Genomic DNA, 27,137 nt, shown 5'->3' on the forward strand with positions numbered 1-27,137 from the left:
AGCCGCGGGCACGAGCGGAACGATCCCGCTTCCGCGGTGCCGGCGGGGACCGAACGCTCCCTCGGCAAAGGCCTCTACGGCGCCACGGGAAGGCCGCGGAGGGGCGGGCGCCGAGGCCCCGTCGCCGCGTTCCAACAGCGGCGCCGGCGGAGCGCCGCGCCCCGCGCGAAGCTGCCGGGCAGCGGGCAGAGCCTGCGGCTGCCCCGCCCCGCCCCCCTGCAGCGGCGCCCCCTGGCGGGCCCTCCGGGCACCGTGGCGCGAGAGGGCGCGTGCGCGCGGTGCGGCAGGGGCGGGCGCCGGGGTGCGGCCGGGTCGAGGGTCCCGCCGCCGCCCCGGGAGCTGCGGCCGCTGGCGGCGCGGAAGGTGAGCGCGGTGCGGGCGGCGCGGTGCCGAGTGGCGTCCCCGGGCTTCCCGCGTGCGGCGGCTTGGCGGGCCCTGCCGGGCCGTGAGGTGAACCAAGCTGAACGGAGGTGCGGTGGCTGCGGCCCGGCGGCGGAGCGGGCCCCTGTGGGCCGCGGGCACCCCGCGGGTGTTGCTCTTCAGCGTTGCTGCCGGGCGGAGGCCGGCACAGGCGGCGCGCTGAAGGGTGTGGGGGGGAAGATCCTCGGCGTCCGGCCGCCGCCACTCTCGCTGTCAGCGGGGCGGTGGCCCGCGGCCGGCTCCGGAGGAGGGAAGCGAGCCAAGCACCCCAAGCTGCGGGGCGAGCTGCGTTCTTCGTTCCCGGAGGGTGCGGAGATGCGGTGCGGGTCCTGGCTTCTGCAGGAGGGCTTTGGGGAGGTGAATGTGCTCATCAAGGGGCCTGGAGATGCTGGAGGCGTAAGGGAAGCGGAATGAGGCGGAACAAGGTTTTTCTGACTCCATTTCTCTCCCAGAGGTGTGCAGGGAGTGGGAATGGCTCCGTGGACAGGTCCTGCACTTCCTTCTTCTGTTCGAAGGTTGGGCTGTTCTAAAGTCAGGCTGATGCTAATCTGTATCAGGAATGCAGTGACAAATTTAAGGTGACCTTTGCTCCCAGCAGATTTAATAAAAAGTTGGCATATGGCGATGAGTTACTATTTTCTGAAGGTCTCTTGTTTCAGTGCTAAGGGTGGATTTTCCTTTATAGGGATATGTAAGAGTAGTCATATTTGATCAGCTCTCTAAAAACTGCCAAGTTATTGTCTCAGGAAGAGTAGAGCAAGATAGTGACTTAAGATATTTTGAGTGCTGAGGGGTTTCCACAGGAGTTTCAGGTATTGACTTAAGCTTGCTTTCATAAGCTTAACAGTGCGCTTCTTGAGTTTTACAAACTCTCAGGATTTGTGTAATCCTGTACTGAGGAATTCCTAGCTTAACCACAAACCCTGAGAAGCAATGCTACCTTTGATTTGTTCTGCACCTCCCTCTTTCCGATTTAATGTCCCTTCAGTGTTTGGTTTTGGGGTTTTTTGTTTAAGACCCAATGAATAGTCAGTGTCAATGTACTTTTTATAAGCACTTGTAATTCTAATTGTATTTACTCTGAGTTGTAAAAAGAACCCAAAACCCCATCAAAAACATTAAATGTTTTTTTTTTTTGTGTCTCTATTGTTGCAACATGTGTCCTGTGCTGGGGTGCAGTGGTCCTTATTCCACCATCATCAGCCATGTGCTCTTTCTCCCAAGCTTAGTTTTTGATTATAAAAGGTTATGGGTCTCCTCTTTGTCAGATGTAAAATGTATAAATTGAAGGCTCTGTTTGGCGAATTTTCCAGTGTTAACTACACACAAGTTTTTCTGTAGGGAACTTTGAGACATGTTTGGTATTTTAGATTACCACTTCCATTAAAAAAAAAAAGCCCAACAAAAAAAAAAGGATGTTCAGCCAGGCCAAGAGCAAGGTCCTGCCCCTGGGTCGGGGCAGTCTCCAGCACAAACACAGGCTGGGAAACAGTGGATGGAACAGCCCTGAGAAGAAGGACTTTAGGTGTTGGGTGAGGAGAAGCTTCCCATGACACGGCTTCAGTGTGTGCTTGAGCCCAACCCCTCCCCCCCCCCCCCCCCCCCCCCCCGTGTGCTGGGCTGCACCCCCAGAGCATGAGCAGCAGCTCAGGGAAGGGATCCTGCTCCTCTGCTGCGCTCTGGGGAGACCCCCCTGCAGCCCTGATCCAGCTCTGGGGCAGCAGCACAAGAGGGACATGGAGCTGTTGGAGCGAGGCCAGAGGAGGCCACGGAGATGCTGCGAGGGCTGGAGCAGCTCTGCTCTGGAGCCAGGCTGAGAGAGCTGGGCTGGGTCAGCCTGGAGAAGAGAAGGCTCCTGAAGGGGAGACCTGAGAGCAGCTCCAGTGCCTAAAGAGGCTCCAGGAAACCTGGAGAGGTGCTTTGGACAAGGGCCTGTAGGGACAGGCCAAGGGGAATGGCTTTAACCTGCCAGAGGGGAGACTGAGATTTTCCTGGTATACACATTGTCCTTCAAATACAACAGTGGCTTTGTTATAACTTTTCTTAAAACACAGTGTTTGAAGTGCCAGTGAATGCCAGGTGCTAAAAGATGATGGGAAGATAAAGAGTAGAAATTGGCTTCCCCCCCAATAGGAATCAGGGATGCTTTAGCTGGATTTATCATTCATCCTGCAATGTGCTTAATGTGCCTTTTTACAGAACCTCATGTCTGAGGTAATTGTCTTGTCTTCTTTTATCCAGCAATAATGGATAAGGCATTGCCACAGTCTATAAAAGGTAGGACAGGCATGTTATTTGCTCTTTATGAACTGACTGTGATAAACAGACCTCTGCATGTCTTGCATGAATCCATTCTTCTGCATGTGGTTTCAATGGGAAAATCAAGTTTAATACTATGCAGCTTTTGATTATGGCAGGATACCTGCCATATTCTTACATTGGTAATTTAAATATCTACTGAAGTCCTGGTTTTTAGCTCCTGTACGATTGTGCAGCAACACCTTGATGTAGTGTTATTTTACCAGGTTGTTTCTAATGTTCTTTGCAAATATTTATTATTCAGTAAACAATCTTGGGATCATAGAATTTAAGGTCACTGGTACTTGGCTACTAATATAATTGCTCTCCTATAAAATCTGGAGTAAGACTGTTGATGCAGTGAGGTTTGTCTTGTTGAGGTGCCCAAATACCTCTTGCAGACAATTTAGTTTTCACTGTGGTTCCTCAGAGAATACCGCTTACATGGTAAAGCTTATGTTCAATTCATCCCTGGGAAAAAAAAAAAAAAATCTGTAAATTGGTAAACCAGTTTCAGCCTAATTTGACAAGGAAAGAGATTTAAAAAGCACTGTATGAGAGATTTTGGATGGTTTCTCTTATTTCTTTGAAAAAACTTTTTGTGCCAAAAGGGCCAAGGCCTTTCTAGCATTAGCACTGAGAAAACAACCAGAGAGAGCTCCACTCTTGTTAGGCACCAGTAGTATGTGCATGGGTGCTAAACCTGCAGGCAGAGCTCTGCAGAAAGCAAGCTTGCTTGATTCAGATGTTCACATGGGGTCTTGGGCTCCATGGTTCTTGTGCTACTGAAATCTGGCTTGGCTTGCTGATTCCCCCCTCTTTGCTGCCACTCAGGGTGTTGCCATCTGTTTTGTTTCTCTTGCAGGTTTCTCTGGCAGGACAGAAAACAGTGTGGAAAACTGAAAGGCACTGAGAAGTCCAAGTAGGTCATTCATTGCTGAAGGGTAATAGGAATGAAGTCTCCTGTTTAACTTTTTTACTGTTTCTTGGCATGCGTTCTAAAAGTCTGGCACTAAAACAATGGTGAGTAAGCTGAGCTGTTGTGGAATAGTAACACAGTCTTAATTAAATTGCAGAGGGCCCTTTCTCTTTCCTGTCAGGTCTGGTGGCTAAGCTGCACGCATGAAAATTCTTCATTCCTTTGCATGACTGAGGATGGTAGCATATACTTTGAGCTGCTTTATCCACCCAATGCATTGTTGAATGTTTCTGCCCAACTTCACCTATCGGGCAGATAGAGTGAATCATCTCTGATCCAGTTTTTGTTACTGGAAGATGAGCAATTAAGTCATTCATCATTCTTAACTTCTGCTTCTACTTGCTTCTGATAAAGCAGCGTCAGTCTTCTGAGCCTGCAGAACAGGGAGGGATTGATGAAAGGTTGTGGTTGAACAGAATAACACAGCTCAGTTTAGGTGATTTCAGCTGAACTCCTACTGCGTTTTCTGCTCTTTTTTTTGCCAAAATAAGGCCTACCCAAACTGGAAACAGATATGGAAGACTTGACAAACTGTGAAAATGAGCAGTATTAAAGCTAAAGAGCAATATTAAAGCTAAAACCTGCCTAACAGAGAGGCATGTGGTGTTAATGTAGTAACAGCAGAGGCCTATCATGTTAAGAAGTAGTTCCTCTGCCAGAAATTTTTTGACATGCAGGTACTATAAAACCCATAAATCTAGAAAACCCCAGAAGAATGCAGGTTCATGTTTCCTCTCTGTTTTCTGTCTCTGTTTTCTCCCTTCTCTGAGTAGAGATACTAAAGGGAAGATATGGAAGTTTTTTCTCTCCCACAAAAAAAATTTGATGCAACATGAAGTTATTCTGTGATTTCACTTTGTGAGAACAGGGAGTGGAATCCAAGCAGTTAATTTCCCTAGCAGATGTCCAGCTGGGTTACAGGAGAGCAAGCTGTCCATATTAATGCTACCAGTAGGATAGGTAATTAGGTCAGAATGGGAGCAGCTCTCCAGATGATGTCTTGACATGTCGACTGAAATCTTACATTCCAAAGGAAGTGCCAGGTGTGCAGGCAGCTGCAGACTTTGCAGCATCTTCTGAGAAGGAAACTGACCCAGTCAGGAATGCCAGTATTCTAATTCAAAGGCAGTGGTGGACAAGATAGAAGTAACTCTCATCTACATATTTTTGCAAGACACCACTTTGTGGGTTGTTTGGTTTTGGGTGGATTTTATTTTATTTTATTTTATTTTATTTTATTTTATTTTATTTTATTTTTCTATGCAAATGATTCCCATTCTTCTGTAACTCTTCATGTTCTGATGATCTTCCACTTCAGTTGTAATGAAAGTTCTTTGGCAGGATTAAGCAACCTGAATTACCTCTTGCTACTCTTGACTCGCTCCATTCTCTTGCTGAACAACTTTTAAACTAAAATTGGCTTTGAAGCTTGTGCCCAGCTTTTCTGTTTCTAAATTCTAAACCTTGGTTTTGGTGGTTGACATGTTAATCTGTATTTTTCTCTTTTTCCTTTACCTCTTCTTTAGAAAGAGTTTTTCTCCCTAAAGTTTTTCCCCAAAATTCTTTTGAAGCTCACCAAAAAAGCCTCAAACAAACCCTAAACTATTTTTTCTGCTCTCGGTAATGTTTGTTGGTAATTTTGTTTTTGGAGCATGTTTTTTTTTTCCCCAGCATACATTTATATTCAAATAGCATGCAGTGCCAAGTTTAGAGGTGCTGGAGAAATAAAAAGAATTTTCCATGCAGATTTTAACCCCAGCTACTTGCTAACTTATGAGAGTTTGATTGCTAGGGAAATTGTTTACAACAAAAGAATAGAGACTTCACACATTTTGAACAAAGTGATACGTGGATTTACTAGAACAGGTCTGATGGGGGTAATATTGTTTGCTTGGTTGTGGCTTAAATGAAAAAAAGCTTTGTCTTCCACATGTAAATCTTTAACCACAAGACACCAGCTCACAACATGAAGTTTCTGGGGTGTAGGAACTTCTTTCTACTCTTTTCTGGTTATAATTTACCTTAATTTTTTGGTTTGTTTTGTTTTTGTTTAAGACAACCTAATTTAAAGGAATCCTGCACAGAGAAACATACTTAAAAGCCTACAAGCTCTTTAATTGTATTTATAGAATCATAGAATAGTTAGGGTTGGAAAGGACCTTAAGATCATCTAGTTCCAACCGTCTTGTCATGGGCAGGGACACCTCACACTAGACCATGCCACCCAAGCCTCTGTCCAACCTGGCCTTGAACACCACCAGGGATGGAGCATTCACAGCTTCCTTGGACAACCCATTCCAGTGCTTCACTACCCTTACAGTAAAGAATTTCTTCCTTGTATCCAATCTAAACTTCCCCTGTTTAAGTTTTAACCCGTTACCCCTTGTCCTGTCACTACAGTCCCTAATGAAGAGTCCCTCTCCAGCATCCCTATAGGTCCCCTTCAGATACTGGAAGGCTGCTATGAGGTCTCCACGCAGCCTTCTCTTCTCCAGGCTGAACAGCCCCAACTTTCTCAGCCTATCTTCATACAGGAGATGCTCCAGTCCCCTGATCATCCTCATGGCCTCCTCTGCACTTGTTCCAACAGCTCCATGTCCTTTTTATGTTGAGGACACCAGAATTGTACACAGTACTCCAAGTGAGGTCTCATGAGAGCAGAGTAGAGGGGCAGGATCACCTCCTTCGACCTGCTGGTCCTTTGGATGCAGCCCAGGGTACGATTGGCTTTCTGTGCTGCGAGCACACACTGAAGCTGCCTCATGTTCATTTTCTCATCAGCCAACACCCCCAAGTCCTTCTCCTCAGGGCTGCTCTGAATCTGTTCTCTGCCCAACCTGTAGCTGTGCCTAGGATTGCTCCGACCAAGGTGTAGGACCTTGCACTTGGCATGGTTAAAAATCCACGAGGCTGGCATCAGCCCACCTCACAAGCGTGTCAAGGTCCCTCTGGATGGCATTCCTTCCCTCCAGGGTATCAACTGAACCACACAGCTTGGTGTCATCGGCAAATTTGCTGAGGGCTCACTCAATCCCACTGTCCCTGTCAGTGACAAAGACATTGAACAAGACCGGTCCCAACACCGATCCCTGAGGGACACCACTCGTTACTGGTCTCCAGCTGGACATTGAGCCATTGACCACAACTCTTTGTGTGCGGCCATCCAGCCAGTTCTTTATCCATCGAGTGGTCCACCTATCAAATTGATTTGTGTAGTTCATACTTAGGCTGATGCTTTGGCATGTTTGCATGGAGTTACTTGTTACTGCAAATGTTGCTCTTCTAAAATCCAAGCCTTGGTGAGGTAAATGAATATACTAATGCTGTGAAAGAGCATTTGTGTTCCAGGCTTTTTTGTTACCCTACTACTGTTCTCTGAATTGAAAGCTCTAATGACCTCTCAAATAAAGGCCCAAGAAAATACGCTTTGGATAGCACTTTGATTATAAATGTTATATCAGGTTGAGTCCAGCTACTTTAGCTTCTGATGGTATGGGATAATGTGGCTTTTCATTTTACATATACATGAAACTGCCTCTATTGTCTTAGAATATTAGTAGTCACATGTCAGTGCCCGGTATGTGCAGGTAGGGGTGCAATTCTGGGATACCTTTTCTTTCTGTGAAAAGGTCTGGACAGAAATGCCTAGAGCTATAAGCCCTTGGAGGAGCACATGGTGTGTGTGAGAGATCTGCTTCCCAGTCTTTGCAATTTGTTTGTTTCAGAAGCTAGGAACTGGGCGCATAAAGGGTTTTGCGTATCTTGTTTTCCACAAGACTTTTGTTGCTATAGTTGAGTTTTTATTGAGTGTATCCAGCTGACTTATCTCTGTCACCTCTGTGATGTCACTTGTTATGAACTGATCAAAAGAGTGGTTTGCTGCACAGGTAGTTCATTTGGGAAGAAATTTTTGCTCTGGAATTCTTGGTCAGTTTTTTTCAGCACAGCATCTTCTAGTAAGTACTATAGTTTTTTTAAGTAAATGCAGGAATAGACTTTAAAACCTGCTCTTCGTGATGTGGTGTGGTGGTATTTTGGCAGCAACAGCAGCGTATGGTGTTCCTCCCCCATGATTCATTCCCACCATATGCTGCCACTGGCTTGGTTGTAGCAACACTGTTGATTGTGGTACTACGTGATGAACTGGATGAAACAAGTCATCACCATTTTTCAGTGTGTGATCACAGCTGAGGAGGTGGCATGCTACATGGGTGGGAAGGGGAAACAGGGTTTGGAAACTTCTGAAGAAAGCCTTGCTGCTGGTGAGAGTGTGCCAGCGTCTCAGAGTAGGTACTGATCTGTCCTACAGGGAGAGCAGCAGTAGAGACAAGGTTGGGGAGTTACGATTGCATCTTTAGGCAGAACAGTGTTATGGTATTAAAATACATGCTGTCTTTATCACTGCTCATAGCACTTAGAACCTTTGTGTTCAGAAATACCCTGTGTTGTATGTTGCCGGTAACAGTGTTCCATTTCTATTAATAATATAATGCTAAAAATGTTTAATTTGTATTGTTTTAACTGATTTTGTATTAAAAGGGACTTCAACTTTGGGGTTTGCAAAATGCAAGAAATATTTCTAAGCCTCTACTTTGAAAGAGCTTACCTTTTTTTCTATTTTTTTTTTTTTTTTTCCCCTAGCCTTATTAAATGAAAATCTTGGTGCAAGTGTTCTGGAATAATAGATGCAGTCCGGCTGTCAGCTTTTGCTGGTCAGTGCTGTTCTTCATTTATTGATTACTTTTACAATATGCACTTGCATATACATCTCTCTCTTTATGTGACTGGAGCCTTGAAATGGGATGACTGTATTTGTTTTTGATGTATGGTGAAAATCACCTGTATGCTTTTCTACCAAAACACAAAAGTACGTGCCAGATTTCATTTCAGGTGATTCATGTTGTTTTAGAAATGTCATTCCTGCCATTTTCAAAAAGGATATACAGCTTCTGTCACTTCTTCCTGCTTGTTTTCCTCCAAATTTTTCCCATCCTGTGTCCTGCTGGAGCTTTCTGGAACAAGGTTTCTGCACTGCTTCCCACCACTGACTGGTTTTCAGTAGTGCATGTGTACATACATTGACACTTCCTTAAGCATTGTATGTTGTAATGACCACAGTTGATACCTCTCGAGTTGCCTGTTGCAGCTTTGTGCTAAAGTTTAAGTCTATTTTCACTTAGTACAGAGGAACCATGTATGCTTTCAGTGGGCAGTATGTGGATACAGATACAGACTTAATCAAAAGGACAAAGCTGAGACTTAAATGGTACTGAGTTGTTGATTTGTTTGGATGGCCTTGAGGAAGTTGGAGGGAGGGGGTTCCACGACTTCTATAGGTGAAGTACTTCACTATTGCTCATTTTAATATGTTCCCTTTGCTATTTTGAAGGTGTTGGAGCTGTGATCTTTCTAGAATAGGCAGTCTAGTTCCTCCCACTATTTGTTTCTTCTGTTTGAAGCAGTGTATTTGCTGTTGCTTGCAAGTTGAGGATTACTTGATAGTACCTCAAAGGCATTTGGGTGAAAAGGCACGTGCAAGTTCAGGCTAGCAGTGGAAGCTCCAGACTATAACAGATGTACAACAAATGAGTCCTTGTAGTTGTTCCATGCTATATTCAAAATTCCTGATGTTCATGTGATGAAAGTTTAGAATGAATTTCGTTTTAGGCTATATCCTTTGGTTATCAAGCCTACATATCATGTATTGGGAAAAGGATAGGAAAGCCTGTAAGTATCACATACGTCCTGTAACAATTTCACAGTCTGTCTCGGAAGACTGGTTGCTGATCCTTCACAGCATGTATTTTTCTAATACTCAGTATATTATCTGTATTGTATCTCAAGCCTATTACGTTGTGCTTTTTCTGCTGCTGATTAGTGAGAATAATCTGTTCTTGGCTCCTTCAGGAAAAATACTTCTGTATTCTAAGCTGGGTACTATGGCTAGTTATATTTCAAAGAATAACATTTTCTTGTAAATGCTACTTTCTGAACCTTTTATTTGGTATCCTCTAAATAATGCAGTTTCTTGAGGTATGATTGCTACAGTGAATTATTATAGTAAACTGTAGCAGTGCAGCCAGTTTGGTTTATTATAGATTTTTTTTGAATGTTTCTTTGCTTAGGCAGTAAACTATGTAGCAAGAGGTGTGAATCTTGGAGGGGGTGTGTGTATGGAGGTATGTGTGAACCTATAAATGACAGAATATCTTGTTACTAGGTCTGAGGTCATGATCCCTTTCCACTTGCAGGTACCCCTAAGGACTTGTCCCTTTGGCTGTGGGGAAACTGCCTGGCAGTAAGGCAAGACTGTGGGAATTTGGCTAATTTGTATTTACGTGGTTGGAGTGCAGCCAGTTGTCACTGAGCTCTCAACTCCTTTCATCTCCGTGTCACTATTGCCTTTCTAGCCTGTGAGCGCTTCACAATGGCTTCTGAGACACTGAGTATGTCTAGCTGTGATAAGAAATTGTTAGCTTATCTTTAAAATTACTGTAATTGACTGTGCTTTTTCTAACTGTTTTCTTGCTTTGTGCAGGACTCTGTTTCTGGGTAAAGAATGCAGACTATAAAGTGTGTAGTTGTTGGAGATGGTGCTGTGGGAAAAACTTGTCTTCTCATCAGCTACACCACCAATGCCTTCCCAGAAGAGTACATCCCTACTGTGTTTGACAACTACAGTGCCCAAATGACTGTTGATGGCCGAACTGTTAGCCTGAATCTCTGGGACACTGCAGGCCAGGAGGAATATGACCGCCTGCGCACTCTCTCATATCCTCAAACCAATGTATTCATCATCTGTTTCTCCATTGGTAGCCCCTCTTCCTATGCAAATGTGAGGCACAAATGGCATCCTGAAGTTTCTCACCACTGTCCAAATGTTCCCGTTCTTTTAGTGGGCACGAAGAGAGACTTAAGAAATGACCTGGAAACAGTCAAAAAGTTGAAAGAGCAAAGCTTGGCTCCCACTACCCCACAGCAGGGAACTTCGCTGGCTAAACAAATTGGAGCAGTCAAATATTTGGAGTGCTCAGCATTGAATCAGGAGGGTGTTCGTGAGGTGTTTGCTGAAGCTGTGCGTGCGGTTCTGTATCCTGTGACAAAGAAAAACACAAGAAAATGTGTCTTACTGTAGTTACCTGGAGTGATGGAGTGTCAAAGTTGAATACTGACTAGAATCTTGGAGGGCTCTTTAATGAGTTAAATTGAAGATTCTCATCTTGCACTAACAGCTCTAAGCAGAAATGCTTTATGCAACGAATATTCTTGCAGTCTTATTGCTTCAGGGAAACTGAAACAGAGGTTTTTTTTCTAGCTGAGAGGTCAAATATCTACTTTATTTCTAAAGTTCCAGTCTCTAGCTTCTCCAGGGATCACTTGGCTTTTGTCCTTATTCTGTGAGGAAAATAAAAGAAGGTACTTCTTTGAAGCCGGACTTCTTTACTAGATAGACATCAGTTACTAGATTTGTTGAAAAGCACAGATTATGATAACTTTGCTCTAAGTATAGCTGCTGCTTTTTCCATCCCTTATTTTACTGATCTGTTTTACAAACAGAAGTCCGACTATGCAGTTCTTTTGATTTGTCAATTTAAGTCTTGAAAACAACTTGTTTACATGCAAAAATGCCTGAAATATTTCTGAGATTCACCTTAGAGTGAACTGTGATCATTTATATGAAGAGTTAGCATACGGTGTGTTTAATGTAATGAGCAAGACCCAGGGAACACCTGCAGTGATTTTATTAATAGAAGTAGGAACTGATTTCTCCTAATGTACAGAATTTAGGATAATGACGAATCACTGAAATGAGCAGTTTTCATACTTTTGAATTGGAGAGGTGAAAGAGTAGTTTAGATGCAAGTCTTTCATAATAACCTAAATTGAGTTTTGATTTCACTCTCCAAAGAGATTTTGCACCTTGAGAATAAAGTTCAGTTACCTTCTCAGACTGCCTGAGGTAGTTGCAATGACACTTCTCAAAATGAGATTTTCGGTGTGATACCTTTCATGAATCCCAGAGACTTGATAGCATTTTGCCATTTGCTCTTGAGGAATTCATTGCTTTACTTCTTACTGTTCTTGGGCCACCACCTGAGATTTTTATGGCATATTGCTTTGTCTCTTTTCTGGGAGAACACTGACAGAAAATTTGGGGGTTCTGTTTACAGGAACCAGGAACGCTTGTTTCTTCCTGGCAACTCACTCGTGGTTTCAGTTAAATTTATAATGGTTAGTCAGTCACTGAATAGATTTACTTGGGCAGTTTTTTTCTTTCTAGTAGGTGATCACTTAATATAAACTGTTTTAACTGAAGTTCTATTTACATCCTTTTTAACTTTGCTGAGCGTCTCTAGTGAGTGGCAGCTGGCTTTTACTTTCAGGGTGCACTGTTCTTGATGTGTCATTCTGGGACCAGCTGAGGAGTGAGTGCATGAAACCTTCCTTAGACTTAACCTTACAGCTTGGTGGTATGAAAGCAGCATGCTTCAAAGCTACTTTGTGTGAAACCAGTGGTGCTGGACTGAGCTTTGTTGTCTGAGGTTGACAGTGCTGTCTTTGTCTGGGTGCAGCCTCAATGGGTAATTCAGGACTTGCTTTCTTGTGATTCCCACACATGCAAAAGTGCACTGGTGTATATCCTGGACAGAAAAAAAGCCTCATTTTAGCATGAGAACAGAGAGTACATCAAGAAGGGTTTAGGGATATTGTGTTAATTTGACCTTGCTTTATCTGATACATGCAAAAATACCAGGTGGATAGAAACATTCATATTTGTGCTCTAATTCCCTTTCAGGAGGATGTGCCCTTCTTCAGCCGGTGTAACTGATGCTCCAATTTTTGTGTATCTGAGATACGCTTGTATTGGTGTTGCCTTAGCAAACTGCAACCCATAATTTATAAGCTGCAGTTAATCCAAATGCTGATATATGTGTCTAGTGAACCAATGCAGAGGTCCAAATGTTGCCTTATTGCAAGCAACACCAAAACACCTGTTATGTATGTTTGCAGAAGCCTAGGGACTCTGCGTATTTTTCTTCACCAAGTGCCATTGCACCTCTTGCACTCATGGAAATGCTGTTCCAGATGTGGCTCCCATTGCAGTGCCCTGCAGGCTTGTGAAGCTGTAGTGTTTTAGTTAGGTAACCTCTACTCACCATGTTCTGCCTTTACTTTAGTAGTAGGCCTTTACTGTGGGATTGACTTGGAGGTAGTAATTAACTGTGCCTTGTAATTCAAGATTATTTTCTGTAGGTAAATTTCAGTAACTGCATAAAAAGGCTTTATCGTGTTTACAATGTATTTATGTAAGCCAGTGCACATGGGCGTTTTTAATGCTAGTCAGGCATAAATCAACTGTCTAGTCACCCCAGTGCAAGCCCCTTTGCTTCATTCAGAGATGTACTTCAAAGCGTTTGTGACGTTTGAACTGCTCTTAAATAGACTTAATTTCAACAACAGGCACCTCTTCCACCCCCCCCCCCTTCTCTGCTACATATATTTGCAATTTTGTACTGAAACTACTACTGTTTTAAAAAGTTTTTACTTTTTTACATACTGAAATATTTTAGGTCTGCATATTTTGTGGTTATTCTGAACTGGATGACAGTAACTCTGTGGAGAAGAAATCTTGTGAGCAAGTATTACTACACACCCCTCCTGTTCCTGTAGACTCACAGAGCAGCCAACCTGGTGTTAACTGGAAGAGAGTGTATTGAGATAAAATTCATCTACTTAATCAATTTATTTGAATTGATTACATTATCCTAGAACACTTTATCCCCATTTAGATTCCTTACTAAATGGATCACACAACAGTACGGAGGAGAACAACATGATAGTGATGAAAATGAGCAGAAGGTGAACTTTGAACACTCTCAGAAACTTTAGGGGATTTGGTGTACCTCATTAACAGTTGCTTAGGTGTCATGTGTTTCTGTTGATTTCTGCCAGGAGCAGAAGCCCTGCTTGGCTGACAGCTCAGCTGGTTTTCTCCAGCCTCTGCTCCTCGTGAGGAAGAGCTTCAGGAGCACACAGATACAATGAGCTTTTCCATTCAATGGGCATTCTGAGTTTGTGATTTTCCTTTCCCTCGCTGCCTACAATTCTTGATGCATTTTATTGTAAGTAGTCCAGTGCTTTGGTCTACAGTCTGTTCTGTGCCTTCCACATGTTGTTTTGGTTTTTCTCCAGTGGACGGGAAGCAAATACAGAGTTCACACAATGCCACAGCTGGATTTTATCAAATTTTTGGTTTTGTTTTAATCAAGAACATTTTGGGAGATCAGAAAACACGAGTTAAGCTGTGTGGGTTTTCTCTACTGTTCAAGATTCCTCAGTTTGTTACTGGTAGGAATGCAGTGTGTATGTCTTCATTCACAGAAGAGACTCTCTATGAAGAGGCTGATTTCAGTTTTTCAGTGCATGAATGATTTCTGAAATAAGTGGTTTTTTGAAATATAGCTGAAGCCATGCACAAGGAACTGAGCAGTACAGGAACCGTGTGACCAGAGGATGATGCAGGGTGTGCTCAGATGTGTACAAGTGCTTTCTCCAGTTTACGGCGGAGCTATTTCTATGGAACCTAAGGGGGAAGGGCCTCGCCGTGCTGTCTCCCAGTGCCGAACCTTGCTCGTGGTGCTGCCTGGGCAGACCGCGAGGAGCCAATGGACCGAGGAGCGCCCATCGGCGTCGGGAGCTCAGGACTCCAAGTGTGGTACTGATACATACACTGGCGACTTGATTTTATACTATAAACCTGTATTACAGCTAACAGTTTTAAAGGATTTTTTTGTTGTTTTTGGTTTAAATTATGCAGAATTATGTTGCAATAAACATTTTCTCCTCTTTCTGGCTCTCGTGTTAACTTCCCCCGGCTGTTTGTAACGCACCCGTTCTAAACGTAGCTCCTTCCTGTGGACAGCCAGGCCCCGTTTCTGAGATGCAATAAAACCGCCCCCCGGTGAATGCCGGAGCCTTCGCGCTTCCTTGGGGCGGGGTGTGGCCGCGCGGGGGCTCCGTTGTCAGGGCCCGCAGGTCGCTGCCGCGTCCCGCTTCCGCTTCCGGGTCGGCAGCGTAGTGATGTCGGACTCGGAGAGCGAGGAGGAGGTGGAAGGTGGCCGTGCCGAGCCCTTCTCCCTGGCCGGGTTCCTCTTCGGCAACATCAATGAGGCGGGGCAGCTGGAGGGGGAGAGCGTCCTCGACAAGGTAGGGCTGTGTCGCTCCGGCGAGGTGCAGCTGCGGCGCGGCGCGGGCTGAGGGACGGGAAAGGAGCCCAGTGTCCAGTGGCGCGGGTCTGCGGCGGGTCGGTTGGCCGGGCTCTGGCGCAGGCTGCCGGGAGGGATCGAGCCTGACAAGGGGCCCGGCCCTCCTGGCGGAGCCTCCGCGCTGGGACGTGGCTCTGGTCTCCCCAGGAATCGAAGAAGCACCTGGCTGGGTTGGGTGTGCTGGGACTGGGCAACCTGATCACCGAGATCACAGCGAGCGAGGAGGACAGCGCGGAATCCGATGGAGCCCACCTGGATGAGGAAGGTTAGGCACTGGGGTGCCTGCAGTTAAACCGCAGAGGGGCTGCAGGATCAGAACTCTTACTGGAGAGGAAGAAAAGCACCCAGATAATCATGAAGGGAATATTGTGATTTATCTGATCAGAGGTCCTCTAGGAAAAGGCTTTTCCTTCTTGCCAGAATGACTCCACATTATGTCCTGGTCACTTTTACACTTGTTCTCTTTAATTTTTATATAAGTGGGGTTTTTTTACTTGTTGTTTCTCCCTCATAAATAAGTTTATTCTGTGTTTCCCCTGTGTTAAACAAACCTATTTAGTGCACAATATTATCATGTCCCTTTTTTTTATTTAAACTGCTTGTTGAACAGTTTTACTGAGTAAGTGAAAGGTGCTCCTTCTGCTAAAGTTGGTTACTTACCAGTCTGGGTGGGGAATTCAGAGCTCTTGGAGCTGTTGGTTGGAGTGATGTTAATCAGATGTATTTGTTCCTCTAAAAAAAGAAAACATAAGAACGGATTCATGTGGACGCATCAAAGTCTGACATTGGTTATTCATATTAGGATAAAGTTCTGTGTGACTAGATTTCTTTTCTTCCTAGGCTGGGTTAAAAGCACAGAAGATGCTGTTGATTATTCAGATATTAATGAAGTGGCAGAAGATGAGAGCCGTAGGTATAAGCAGGCAATGGGCAGCCTGCAGCCAGTTCGAAGACCAGGTAAATGGGATTAGTGTTATAGCTGTAGAAGGTATTTTGGGGCAGTGGGCCTTGACAGTTTCTGTATGGGTTACAATGTACCTTTTCACTCCTTGCTTCAAGAGCCTAATACAAGCTTTTGTAGAACTGTGTTCACTGGATGAAGCCACTGGTTGGTATCTTCCTACTTTAGTGAATTAGTTCCTCATTAGACTTAAACTATACTCAGAAAAGAAACTAGGACCCTCCTTTTCCTCTGGGAACCCCTGCAGAGAATTCCCAATACCTGCTCATGTTTTGTTAATCAGTGTTCTTAAGAAGAGGATTATGCAGCAGATCTGCTGCTTCTTGGAGATACTCAGAGGTAGAGATAAGGTCCTGATTCTTTAGAGAGTCACTTCAATCTTAGAAACACAGAATAGTTAGGGTTGGAAAGGACCTTAAGATCATCTACCTCCGACCCCTCTGCCATGGGCAGGGACACCTTACGCTAAATCATATCACCCAAGGCCTCGTCCAACCTGGTCTTGAACAATGCCAGGGATGGAGCATTCACAACCTCCCTGGGCAACCCATTCCAGTGCCTCACCACCCTAACAGGAAAGAATTTCCTCCTTGGATCCAATCTAAACTTCCCCTGTTTAAGTTTTAACCCGTTACCCCTTGTCCTATCACTACAGTCCCTAATGAAGAGTCCCTCCCCAGCATCCCTATAGGCCCCCTTCAGATACTGGAAGGCTGCTATGAGGTCTCCACACAGCCTTTTCTTCCCCAGGCTGAACAGCCCAACTTTCTCAGCCTATCTTCATATGGGAGGTGCTCCAGTCCCCTTAATATTAATATCTTAACATCTTAATATTTCTCTCCTGTTTTACCCCGATTTTTTTTTTTTTTTTTTTTTTCTGAAATGGCTTTCTACAGAAAGCAGTTTGGTTCTTTTGTTGGTCCCAGGGATCTCTGTCTGGTCTGGAAAAGATTTTCAAAACCATGAAGCTTTTCCCTTTCAGTAGCTGCTAGTGTAAATGCTAAATCTTTGCATGTTCCTTGAAGCTGCCTTCCATTTAACCTTGCTGTTGACAGATTGTTGTTAGCGGGATGTAAAGGTGATTAGGACTTTTTAACCACATTTTTACTACATTTTTTTTGATTCTTTACAACTTTATTTGCTTTGCAAAGCGTGAATAAAGGAAGTGATAGCATAATATATGTGTATATGCTAAGTGCTTCAATCATCTTTCTGTCAGTTCGCCTTTTCCCTTCCTTTGCATTCTTTCTTACATTTCAATCTTGCAAATGAGTACGTGCAGAAAGCTGAACTTGTGAGAGTTCTGCATCTTGTTACAAAACGAGGATGGTCTCCTCAGTAAGGGAAGACATGCTCTTCTCATCAGGTTGAGACAGGTATAAGATAGTATCAATGGGAAGGGTGCCTGGTTCCTCTTTATTGTCTGTTTAATATGCAGTCTTGTCTCCTGACTGGTTAGATGAAGATGAGGATGATTATGATGCTGACTGTGAAGATATTGATTCCAAGTTGATGCCACCACCACCACCACCTCCAGTCCCTGGAAAGAAAGAAGATGAAAAGGACACAGCTGCAGCTGGTGAGTGGGAACTTTCTTCCTCTCTCTGGCAATGTGAATATCTGAAGGAAGCAAACACTGATGTGCAGCAGTTCATTCTGCAGCAAGAACCACGTGTCATCAAAATTCAGTCCGCAGACTGCATCTAAAGGTGGGTTTTCATCCTGATATGCAATGGTAAAGGATTACCTGAAATGTAAGGTGAAATATTTTATTTCCAGTGATTGATAAAATACTGATATTGACAATGAAACTGCTTTTTTTTTTATCTCATCCTCTCAGTTGTGGCTGGGAAATTCCCCTGGAACGCTTAGGATAAAATGCAAGGTTAAACCAGAATGGTACTCGTAACACCTGCAGAGGCTTAATTTTTGCATACCTTGGTATAAAAACAGGAGTTGTGGCATTATGGGGTTGTATTAGGGGACAGGGAGGAAACCTGTTTGTTTATAAGGTGCTTGTTCTATTGTAGTATCTGAAGATGGAGACGGTATCATTTTGCCCTCCATCATTGCTCCTTCCTCTGCTGCCTCCGACAAGGTGGATTTCAGCAGCAGCTCTGATTCTGAGTCAGAGATGGGACCTCAAGAAGCCAGGCAGGCAGAATCCAAGGAAGGCAAACTCACACTTCCTCTTGCAGGAATCATGCAGCGAGATGCTACCAAACAGTTGCCAAGTGTTACAGAGCTCTTCCCGGAATTTCGACCAGGCAAGGTATTGTAAGAGATGTGAAAGTGACAGAAACTGTATCACGTAAGCCCTCTAAATATGCATCATACAGTATTAAGGCTCTGTAGTAAGTAATCGTGTAGATGTTCTTGCTCACCTCAGTGCCGTCTTTACTTTCTGTGTTCTGCTGTTTCCAGATTGCTTAATATGCAATGCTTTTCCTGCCATTTGCAGGTGCCTCTTAAAAAGCATCATATAAATCAGGGTGTGAAATAGTATTTTGCAGTTCTGTAAGACCATAGCACAGGTATCTTTATCTTGAAAATTGTTTTTTTGAGTTAGTAGAGAATACTTTTGCCAGATGATTAAAAACCATAATGCTAATCTGTCTGCTTGCTTTTTTTTTCTGGCAAATACTTGCTTCTCCTTTCATACTGTCCTGAACCTGATGTGCTCTTTCTAAAAGAGCACATTTGTGATCTGTATCCTTTATTTAATCCTCCCTTGTAACTGCTCAGATTATGGATCAGAAATTACCACAATAACAAACTGGCTGAAAGAATGATCATTTCTCGCACAAAGCAAATTCATTATGATACTTACCTAAATAGTAGCAAATACCAAATGTAGTGGATGTATTTCAGTAATTATTTTGAAATGTTTAAAGCTGTCGAGAGGAAAGGTAGGAGGGGAAGGAGAATAAAGATGTGCTTATAGTTGCCAAACAGATGGTTGGGAGCCAGGATAACTTGGTTTCATTGGGTGCCTCCATCACAGGCTTTGTTTAAGCAGCTGAGTAGTTTGCATAATTAAATGGCATGTTTTAATGATTAAGCTAACCTCTGGCTATTAGAAATCTAGGTGAGGCTCTAGCACAGAAGTTAGCCTTCTGAGTACTCCCTTGGCTTTTGCAAATTTGGTGTTTCCTGTGTTAGTGTATTTTGTATCAGTTGGTGTGTTCGTTTCTTTGCTGCTCCACGTATTACATTACATCAGGGACTGGCTTGGTGTTGAACATGCCCAATGGGTGTAGAAACCAATGCGAGCTGTTAATGCTGAGCACTTTTCGTAATTAAGTCATGAGCACTGGAGCTGGCAAAGCCTGAAATCCTCTCTATTTTGCTGTGAGGATTGGCTGATGTCTGAGAATGTGTATGTTAACGTAGCAGTTATTCTTGATGAAACCACTTAAAATAGCAGGTGGAGAAGCAGACTTCTGTGCTTGATTTAAACTGTTAGCAGCTTGCCTATGTCTGAGATCTTTGCCCTTTGTCTTAGCCAGAGGGTTCAGAAGTAATTTGGGGGGAGTTTCGGGAAGAAGGATGTGGGCAGAGATGGATGGAGTGGCTGTATTATTCCCTTTGGGAATCATCGTAACAGGTTAACAGGGAACATTAATAGGATGTCTTCTTGCAAATCTTTGTTTTTTTTCAGTTAGTTTGTGAGTAATGCTTTCAGTCTTCATGAGACTGCTCTGAAGAGACAGTTGTCAGTGCTTGAAAACCTGCAACCTTAATTGCACTAGAAACAAAAGAGAAAGTTTGTAATTGTTATTAGTGTGGGTGCTGGAGGTATGAAGTATGCATGTAGGGGACCTGTGTTATGATGGAAATAAAAATGAGTGTACTCTTTCTGGACCATGGTATTTGTTGTTACCTGGCTGCTTAAGAAATCTCTGCTTCTATAACTGTCTTCTGGCTTTGTCTCTTTTGCTAATAATTTTATCAACTCTTCTTGAATCTCCATGTGTCTTTTTCAAGGTTATGGATTGCTCAAAATGAAAATAATTATTTCCATGTGGCATCTTACCACATGCTCACTATGTAAAGGCAGACTTTCTTCCATCTGTTGAATTTGTGTCTGAAATTAAGAATAAATCTTTTTGAAAAGGAAGGGTCCATCGAACAGATCAGAAACTTTTTTTAAGTATAACCAAAAGATTGTTGATTGCATCGGGGGTTGTGGTACAGGCCAAGCTTCTGAATTTTAGAGTGCTCTTTTTCATTACTGTTTTTCAGGTGAGGAAAAGACAGACAAGCATTCCACAGTGTTTTCTTTTCTTCTCTGACTCTTGTTTTTTTCCTAATCTAGGTACTGCGTTTCCTGCGTCTCTTCGGCCCTGGAAAGAATGTTCCATCCGTTTGGCGTAGTGCCCGAAGGAAACGCAAGAAGAAACATCGGGAGTTGGCACAAGAAATGCAAATACAGGAGGGTGAAGTTGTAGTTGAGAGTGGAATGGAAGGAAAATCTCCTTGGGAATATGAGTTTGCTGCTCCTCCCCCTCCTGAGCAGTGCCTTTCAGATGATGAGGTGGGATATCTGAGACTTAGAGAGGGTCGCCAGCTGGCTCTGGGGTAACAGTGGATTGGACAGCAACTTTTAGAATAAAGAGCTTTTCCTCCAAAGTAAAACTGGAGGGCAGGGTTGGCTTGTATTCCAGCTTTGCAGAAACTCTTCTACAGATACTAGTCAGTGACTTCAGATGGTTGCTTCTTACTGAGAAGGCTGCATCTGTGATACAGGATCAGTAGGAGAGTTTATCCTCTTTGTATCAAGAAGAAATCTCTGTGTTCTTGGAAGTCTAATTGCAGAACATTCTTAAGGCAGCTAGTAAGTATGGAAAAGCAATTCTTAGGAATACTTTTCTCTCCCGAGAATAAACTTGGAAACTTGGAAGGAAGAAACCTCTTACTGACACTTAGACCAGTAGTGTAACCACTCCCTCCTTTGGTGTGCTTCAGATTACCATGATGGCACCCGTGGAATCAAAATTTTCCCAGTCAGCTGGTGATACAGACAAAGTAACAGACACCAAGCCGAAAGTGGCAGAATGGCGCTATGGGCCAGCACAGCTCTGGTATGACATGCTGGGGATCCCTGAAGATGGCAGTGGATTTGATTATGGTTTCAAGCTGAAAGAGAAGAAGGAGGAGGAGGAAACTAAAGGCCACGCAGATGAGGAGGTGAGAGGGGAACTGTAGGGGAAGGTGTGGAGATTTTTGTGGCATAGGAGATTGGTGATGGGTCAGTGGATGGTTGTGCACTGTGCAAAATTAGAACTTTTAATCTTTCTCCTTTAGTTTGAAAGTAGTTGGTGCAGGTCTTCAAACAATTATTCTTTCCTTCCAGGATGCAAGGTTGATGGATGAGAAGGATGATCTGCTAGCTGATGAGCACTTCCTTATGGTGACACAGCTCCAATGGGAGGATGATGTTATCTGGAATGGAGAAGATGTCAAGCACAAAGGGACTAAGACACAGCGAGCAAGTTTGGCAGGCTGGTTGCCATCCAGCATGACTAGAAATGCTACTGCATACAATGCCCAACAAGGTAACTGGTGGTCTGATACGAACTGTACTTGCTGTAGTTGAGCTGACCCATTGCATGATTTCATCTCAAAGAACATAATTCTTCCTGTCAGGGAATGTTTTTTTTTTTGAAAAATCACAGCTCTGCTAAGAATTTTGAGACTCTTGCTCTCTTTCGAAGAACAGAGTTGGTTCTTTCTGTTAAAGAGAATATCAGCTATGGCTTTCTTCTCACCATGGGGAATACCAGATGCTAGATCCACCTACACTGGTATCAAATAGTGCCACACTTAGGATGTCTGCTGTTTATAGGACAATGGAATTTTCTTCATATACTTGCCTTTTTTTTTTTTTTTTTTTAGCTGGAAGAATTTTGTAAAAAATCTTCTGAAGTTTACTCTCAATTAATAATGATACTCTGTTTTTTTTTTTTTTTTTAGATAGGAAGTAACAGTTCCTACAAGCCTTAGACTTCTCTTAGATAGAGGAGGATTTGAAATTTAAATTGCTTGTGTAGAATGAATGCTTATCATCAGTTACATCTCACCCTGCTTATCATCAGTTACATCTCACCCTGCTTCCACAAGGAAAAACTGATGGGAATGTCAGATCTTTGTTGGGTACTAGTATCAATCCTTTACTGTTAAGCTATGAATACAAGACACTGAGTTGGGTAGGTGAATTGGAGATACCTTTTTGTAGCAATTTTTGTTTCAGCACAGTTGTGCCTTTGCTATTCAGGCCTGGGCTTGCTGTGCTTGAGTCCCATCAAAAGCTACAGTAACATGTTAAACATGGTTGGTCTCTTCACATGTGTTACATCTCATGCTTTCTAGAAGTATTAAGTGACATAAGCCACATGTGAGCGTAGGTGAGTTGGTGTGCCCTGGGAGGAGCTGCTTCCACAGAATGGTTCCTTGAGGTCTGCTTGATCATCCTTTTTTCTTTGACGGTGACATAAGACTTCTCTGCTGGAGGCCAGAACAACAGTTCTGTCAATAGCAACTGTCTGCTTAAGGCCTTTCACTTTTATAGGGACCATGTAGAAATGCATGTTATCTATTGTCATGCTGCATATGCAAAGCAAGCCAAACCTAACTTCGAAGAGGCTGCAGACTTCAGTATGGTGTGGGTGAATGTGTTTTGTAAGTCAGTGTCCCTGCCCATGGCAGGGCTGGAGCTAGATGATCTTTAAGGTCCCTTCCAAATCATACTGTTCTGTGATTCTATGAAGTCTTACCCATACTAATGACACATTGGCACTCTGTGATATGAACAGTAGGCCCATCCTGTTTCAGGCTAAACATCACTCTTCATGCAACCCCCATGTTCTGATTTAAGACAGTGCAATTCCCCCTAACCCTCCCACTCAAGCTCACTTTACTTTTGTTTTTCTTCTCTCTAGGTTTGAACCGCAGTGGCTCTTTGCTCAATCCGCCAATTCCACTAGTACAGAAACCAAATGTAGCAGGAGTCCTAGGTATAGCAAAGGGCAAAGAAAAGCAAACCCCTGAACAGCAAGGTAATAAGGATGTCAATCTTTGGCCTATGAATAGGTGCATGTGGCATGTGTTTCTCTATACAGACTTGTATTATACAGACTTGTGTTCTGTGCAATACCAGGGTCATTTTTTGGCAACAAGGTATAGATAAAAGGGATAGTTGTTTGCTTTATAACCAGTTAGAGGCCATATTTAATTTTTGGAGATTCTCTGTGTTTTAGTGGAGCAAAATCTCAAAGGGCTGGTACATTTGAGACTTGGAGCTCTGCTTCCTTTTTGCTTCCAAGAGTTTTCTTTTACCTTTTAGAGATCCTGGCTCAGGAAGCCCTGAAAGATGGGGAAGGATGAGGGAATAAGATGTGGAGATGAGTTTTGAAATGGGTTTTCTGCTGAGGTAGTGTATAAAACTCTTAAGGATTCTACTTTATGATTGTTTCAGTTTCTGTGGATGAAGACAAGACCTGGTACTCTATTTTTCCAATTGATAATGAAGAGTTAGTATATGGCCGTTGGGAAGACAATATCATCTGGGATGATCAGGCAATGGAAACCTACTTGGATCCCCCTGTCTTAACACTTGATCCAAATGATGAAAACATAATTCTAGGTATGTTTATGGCATCCATTAATTTGGCTCAAATGGGAAAAGACAAATGGAAGAAAGGATTTATAGTCACAGTGTAATGGAAATAAATGGATTGGGGCAATACTTACGGTCTTTCTTTGTTCTAGCTTTTGAAGATGTTTTGCAAGTAATCAAAGGCCACAGCAGAAGACGATGCTAGTAACTGGTATCATATATACTTTCAGCTCCCAAGTTAAAAGGAGTAACAACAGAGTAGAACTTTTAATGCCCTGAAACTTAATTTTAACACAATTAGTCTGACCCTTGGTGTGTTTTAGAAGCCCTTGAGTTAATTTTACTTGCATGCTTGTTGGTTTGAAGAGGGAAGGTGGAGAAGTAAACCACAAAGTAGCCCATGCTATTCTCAAACATGGCTTGTATTCGAAGCCTGAAGAAACAGATTCCTTAAGCCTCTTTCAGGCTAAGGTAATGGCACATGGGAGCAATGATTTTGCATAATATCTGTTAGCATTTTTGTTGCTGCTACGAACTTAGTCAGTATTCCTGGAGTTTGATTTGAATGTATTCCCTGCTTGTATTGATGCAAGCTGGAGAGATTTTTCTCTTCTTTGGACAATAAAATCACCACTTCTCTTTGATATCTCTTTAGATTATCAGTCTTCAAGCAGCCTTATGTAATTTAAGGTTAAGCATATCTTGCTATACTTTTGTATGGCCTGGGTTGCATTTCCTTCCTCAGGAAAGTGGGTCAGGTCTAAGAATTTCTGTATTTATTGATTGGAGTGTTTTGGCATTAGCCAGAAACCTTGAAAATCACTCTCAACTTGAGCTTGTTAAAGACAGACTCATACTCGTTTGCAAGATTGAAATTTAAGAAAATGTGAAGGAAGGGAAAAGGTGAACTGACTGAAGATGACTGAAGCACTTAGCATATATATGTGTGTATATATATATATATATATATATATATATATATATTAGTGTTTACCAAGCCCATGTCACTAGGCCCTGAATCTTGGGTGAAAACTGTACTTGGAAAGTCCATGCTTCACAAATTGGTAACTTAAAATTCATGCTACTTTCTTGGAATTTTTCAGAAATCCCTTTTGGATTCAACTCCATATTATCTTTGGATTCAGACTCACTTTTGTGTTTTATATATGTGGGGAAGCAAAGGATTACTAGTACATGTAGTTGGGAAGCAGCACTGGCACTCCTGTTGCCTTGACTCTCAACTCTAGAATAACTTTGGCAGAACTGTTGGCTATTTCTTGTACTTTTAATGATTAGTTTATTGGTAAATTTTTTGTTGAGCAGAGGATAGCCCAATCAATCCCCACAGTATTCTCTTCCCACTCAAATCTACTCACTGCTGAAGAAGGTAAGGTAGAGATTTAAGCATGGAGCTTTTCTCTGTTGAACATGTTTCATATTAACTAGCATGGAGGAAAAGCAGGAGGAGTGCAGGAGGGCAGTCAGCTTGGAAACTGAACATAAAGGCAAAAATGTCTGGATCAAGCTGCAGCTCAGGAGGAGGTTGCGAGAAATAACAAATCCATGTTTTCTATGCCCCAGGGCAAGTACCCTGCAGTGTGATTGCTTGTGTTTTTAGAAATTCCTGATGAAAAGGAAGAAATGACTTCGAGCTCTCCATGCAAGGAGAACAAGAAAGAATCTTCTCTAAAGAAGAGTCGAATCCTGTTGGGAAAAACAGGTGTCATTAAGGAAGAGCCACAGCAGGTCAGCATAAACTTTAGCACTTTGCAGGTTGGGAATGATGTGGAAGGGGCAATTTTTTTCTTTCTGACATGTCTCCCTCTATGTTTCAAAATTGAATTAGAACATGTCTCAGCCAGAGGTGAAAGATCCCTGGAACCTGTCCAACGATGAGTTTTACTACCCCAAGCAGCAGGGCCTTCGAGGAACTTTCGGAGGCAACATCATTCAGGTAGTCATAGTAGTATTCGCTATAGAGTGAGAAATAGATAGAATGTCTTGGTAGGAAGTTTCTAGCTGAGAGTATGATTTAGGATTTGTAGAAAACCAGAATTTAGATTACAGCAGGTCAGTTAAGTGTTCATGAGATTTTTAATATTGTTTAACTAAAAGATTAAGGAGTTTGAACTAACTTTTCTTGATTGCCCCATCAGACTGAGGTTTAGATGTTAAGTCTTGCTGTGTCACACTTGCCATGCATTTGTATGGTCTGTCTTTCTGGAGTGCTCTTCTTTCTAAAGCAGTAGTAGGAGGGCGGAATGTGGTGCAAATATTCAAGAGGTGGGGCTGTACGTCTGCTACTAGTGGTGTTTTAATCTAGGTATTATAAAAATAATTTAGATAATGAGTTTGAAGCACTGCTCACTAGCCTTGGCTGAAAATGTAGTGTTTTTTTCCTTCTTCAATGTGGTATTAAGTGAGCCCTTCTAAAACCTCATCTGATTCCAGCCTCTTCCTTAATAGGAAATGTTTATGTAATTCTAAATGCACTTCTTTCCTACTGGTAGGGATAATGCCTTTGCATGCTTCTAGTTAATTAAAAAAATCTTCTCTTTGGGTATCATTTGAAGTAGTAAAAATACTGTTGTCTCTGTATGGAAAGGAAAGATTTATGTATGGACTAATCACTTTCTGTCAAAAGGTGACATGATGATAAGTGAATCTCAATGCACTAATGTCACTGCTAGCAGACCTAAAAATATTACCAGGTTCTGTCATATAAGGGTTAGTAGGATGATCTTGGTTTTGAGATGGTAGATCTCATTCTTACTGCACATTTTGTTCCTGTGTTAGCACTCTATCCCAGCAGTGGAACTTCGCCAGCCATTCTTTCCCACCCATATGGGTCCTATGAAGCTCCGACAGTTTCATCGGCCTCCCCTGAAGAAATACTCTTTTGGTGCCTTATCGCAGCCAGGGCCCCATGCTGTGCAACCTCTACTGAAGCACATAAAAAAGAAAGCCAAGGTACAGTTATTTTCCTCTGTGTCTGAAGTCTGCTGTGGCTCTATTTGCACAGCAGATCTGTTTGATGTGCTGTTTTCTTAACATTGGGGTTTTTCACTAGCACAGATGAGAGAGCAGGAGCGTCAGGCTTCTGGTGGGGGTGAAATGTTCTTCATGCGCACACCACAGGACCTAACTGGCAAGGATGGAGATCTCATCCTCGCTGAATACAGTGAGGAAAATGCCCCTTTAATGATGCAGGTTGGCATGGCAACAAAGATTAAAAATTACTACAAAAGGGTGAGTATGCAGGTTTTACTGTTGGACAGTGATTTTGTTCTGCTTCTTGCTGAGTGCTCACTGCACCTTCGTTGCACGTTGCAGAAACCTGGCAAAGATCCTGGAGCTCCAGATTGCAAATATGGAGAGACTGTTTATTGTCATACTTCTCCATTCCTGGGTTCTCTGCATCCAGGCCAGTTACTGCAGGTAAGAAAAGCAAGCATAAGGAATTGCAGGATGTGAATCTTTGCTGCATTGCTTTGGAATGGTATTATAAATACTGTTACGAGAGGACCCAGTGGAAGGTCAAAGCTGCTTGAATGTTGCGAAGGTATAGAAAACCTAGGTGTTGGAGGGTATAAA

The 27,137-nt window shown here is 43.0% G+C and overlaps 2 protein-coding genes across 24 annotated transcripts in view; both read left to right on the forward strand.

The window, feature by feature from the left end:
- Positions 1-261: 261 nt before the first annotated feature.
- LOC133265623 (rho-related GTP-binding protein RhoG-like) lies at positions 262-14,549 on the forward strand. 12 transcript variants are annotated; one of them, XM_061446363.1, is made up of 4 exons: positions 262-363; positions 3,584-3,741; positions 8,339-8,409; positions 10,236-14,549. In XM_061446363.1, exon 4 carries the CDS (start codon positions 10,257-10,259, stop codon positions 10,830-10,832), a length of 576 nt encoding a protein of 191 aa, XP_061302347.1. In that variant the 5' UTR covers positions 262-363; positions 3,584-3,741; positions 8,339-8,409; positions 10,236-10,256; the 3' UTR covers positions 10,833-14,549. The 12 variants fall into 12 exon arrangements, with proteins under 12 accessions (XP_061302347.1, XP_061302348.1, XP_061302344.1 ...); XM_061446364.1 differs by lacking the exon at positions 8,339-8,409 and adding an exon at positions 9,949-10,143; XM_061446368.1 differs by lacking the exon at positions 8,339-8,409 and adding an exon at positions 9,949-10,143 and having other exon boundaries at positions 277-363; positions 3,584-3,640.
- Positions 14,550-14,748: 199 nt separating this feature from the next.
- TAF1 (TATA-box binding protein associated factor 1) overlaps positions 14,749-27,137 on the forward strand; it is a 38,569-nt gene continuing 26,180 nt past the window's right edge. For 3 of the 12 annotated variants that reach the window (XM_061446345.1, XM_061446352.1, XM_061446342.1), the window contains exons 1-15: positions 14,751-14,905; positions 15,112-15,229; positions 15,805-15,921; positions 17,364-17,504; positions 17,956-18,197; positions 20,244-20,462; positions 20,894-21,115; positions 21,282-21,483; positions 22,867-22,983; positions 23,403-23,570; positions 25,162-25,289; positions 25,390-25,497; positions 26,340-26,513; positions 26,619-26,792; positions 26,877-26,981. In XM_061446345.1, coding sequence (XP_061302329.1) covers positions 14,780-14,905; positions 15,112-15,229; positions 15,805-15,921; positions 17,364-17,504; positions 17,956-18,197; positions 20,244-20,462; positions 20,894-21,115; positions 21,282-21,483; positions 22,867-22,983; positions 23,403-23,570; positions 25,162-25,289; positions 25,390-25,497; positions 26,340-26,513; positions 26,619-26,792; positions 26,877-26,981 — 2,361 coding nt within the window. In that variant the 5' untranslated portion in view covers positions 14,751-14,779. Of the gene's footprint in view, positions 14,906-15,111; positions 15,230-15,804; positions 15,922-17,363; positions 17,505-17,955; positions 18,198-20,243; positions 20,463-20,530; positions 20,763-20,893; positions 21,116-21,281; positions 21,484-22,866; positions 22,984-23,402; positions 23,571-25,161; positions 25,290-25,389; positions 25,498-26,339; positions 26,514-26,618; positions 26,793-26,876; positions 26,982-27,137 lie in introns of those variants that run through there. The other 9 variants (XM_061446343.1, XM_061446344.1, XM_061446348.1 and 6 more) reach the window with 7 other exon arrangements.

The sequence above is a fragment of the Pezoporus flaviventris genome, unplaced genomic scaffold (assembly GCF_033815535.1).
Source record: "Pezoporus flaviventris isolate CSIRO_AGI_PZ_B2104156 unplaced genomic scaffold, CSIRO_AGI_Pfla_v1 ptg000005l, whole genome shotgun sequence".
Lineage (NCBI taxonomy): Eukaryota > Metazoa > Chordata > Aves > Psittaciformes > Psittacidae > Pezoporus > Pezoporus flaviventris.

Coding starts and splice junctions, on each gene's coding strand:
- LOC133265623 (XM_061446363.1), top strand. CDS start 10,257: ATGCAGACTATAAAGTGTGTAGTTGTTGGAGATGGTGCTGTGGGAAAA.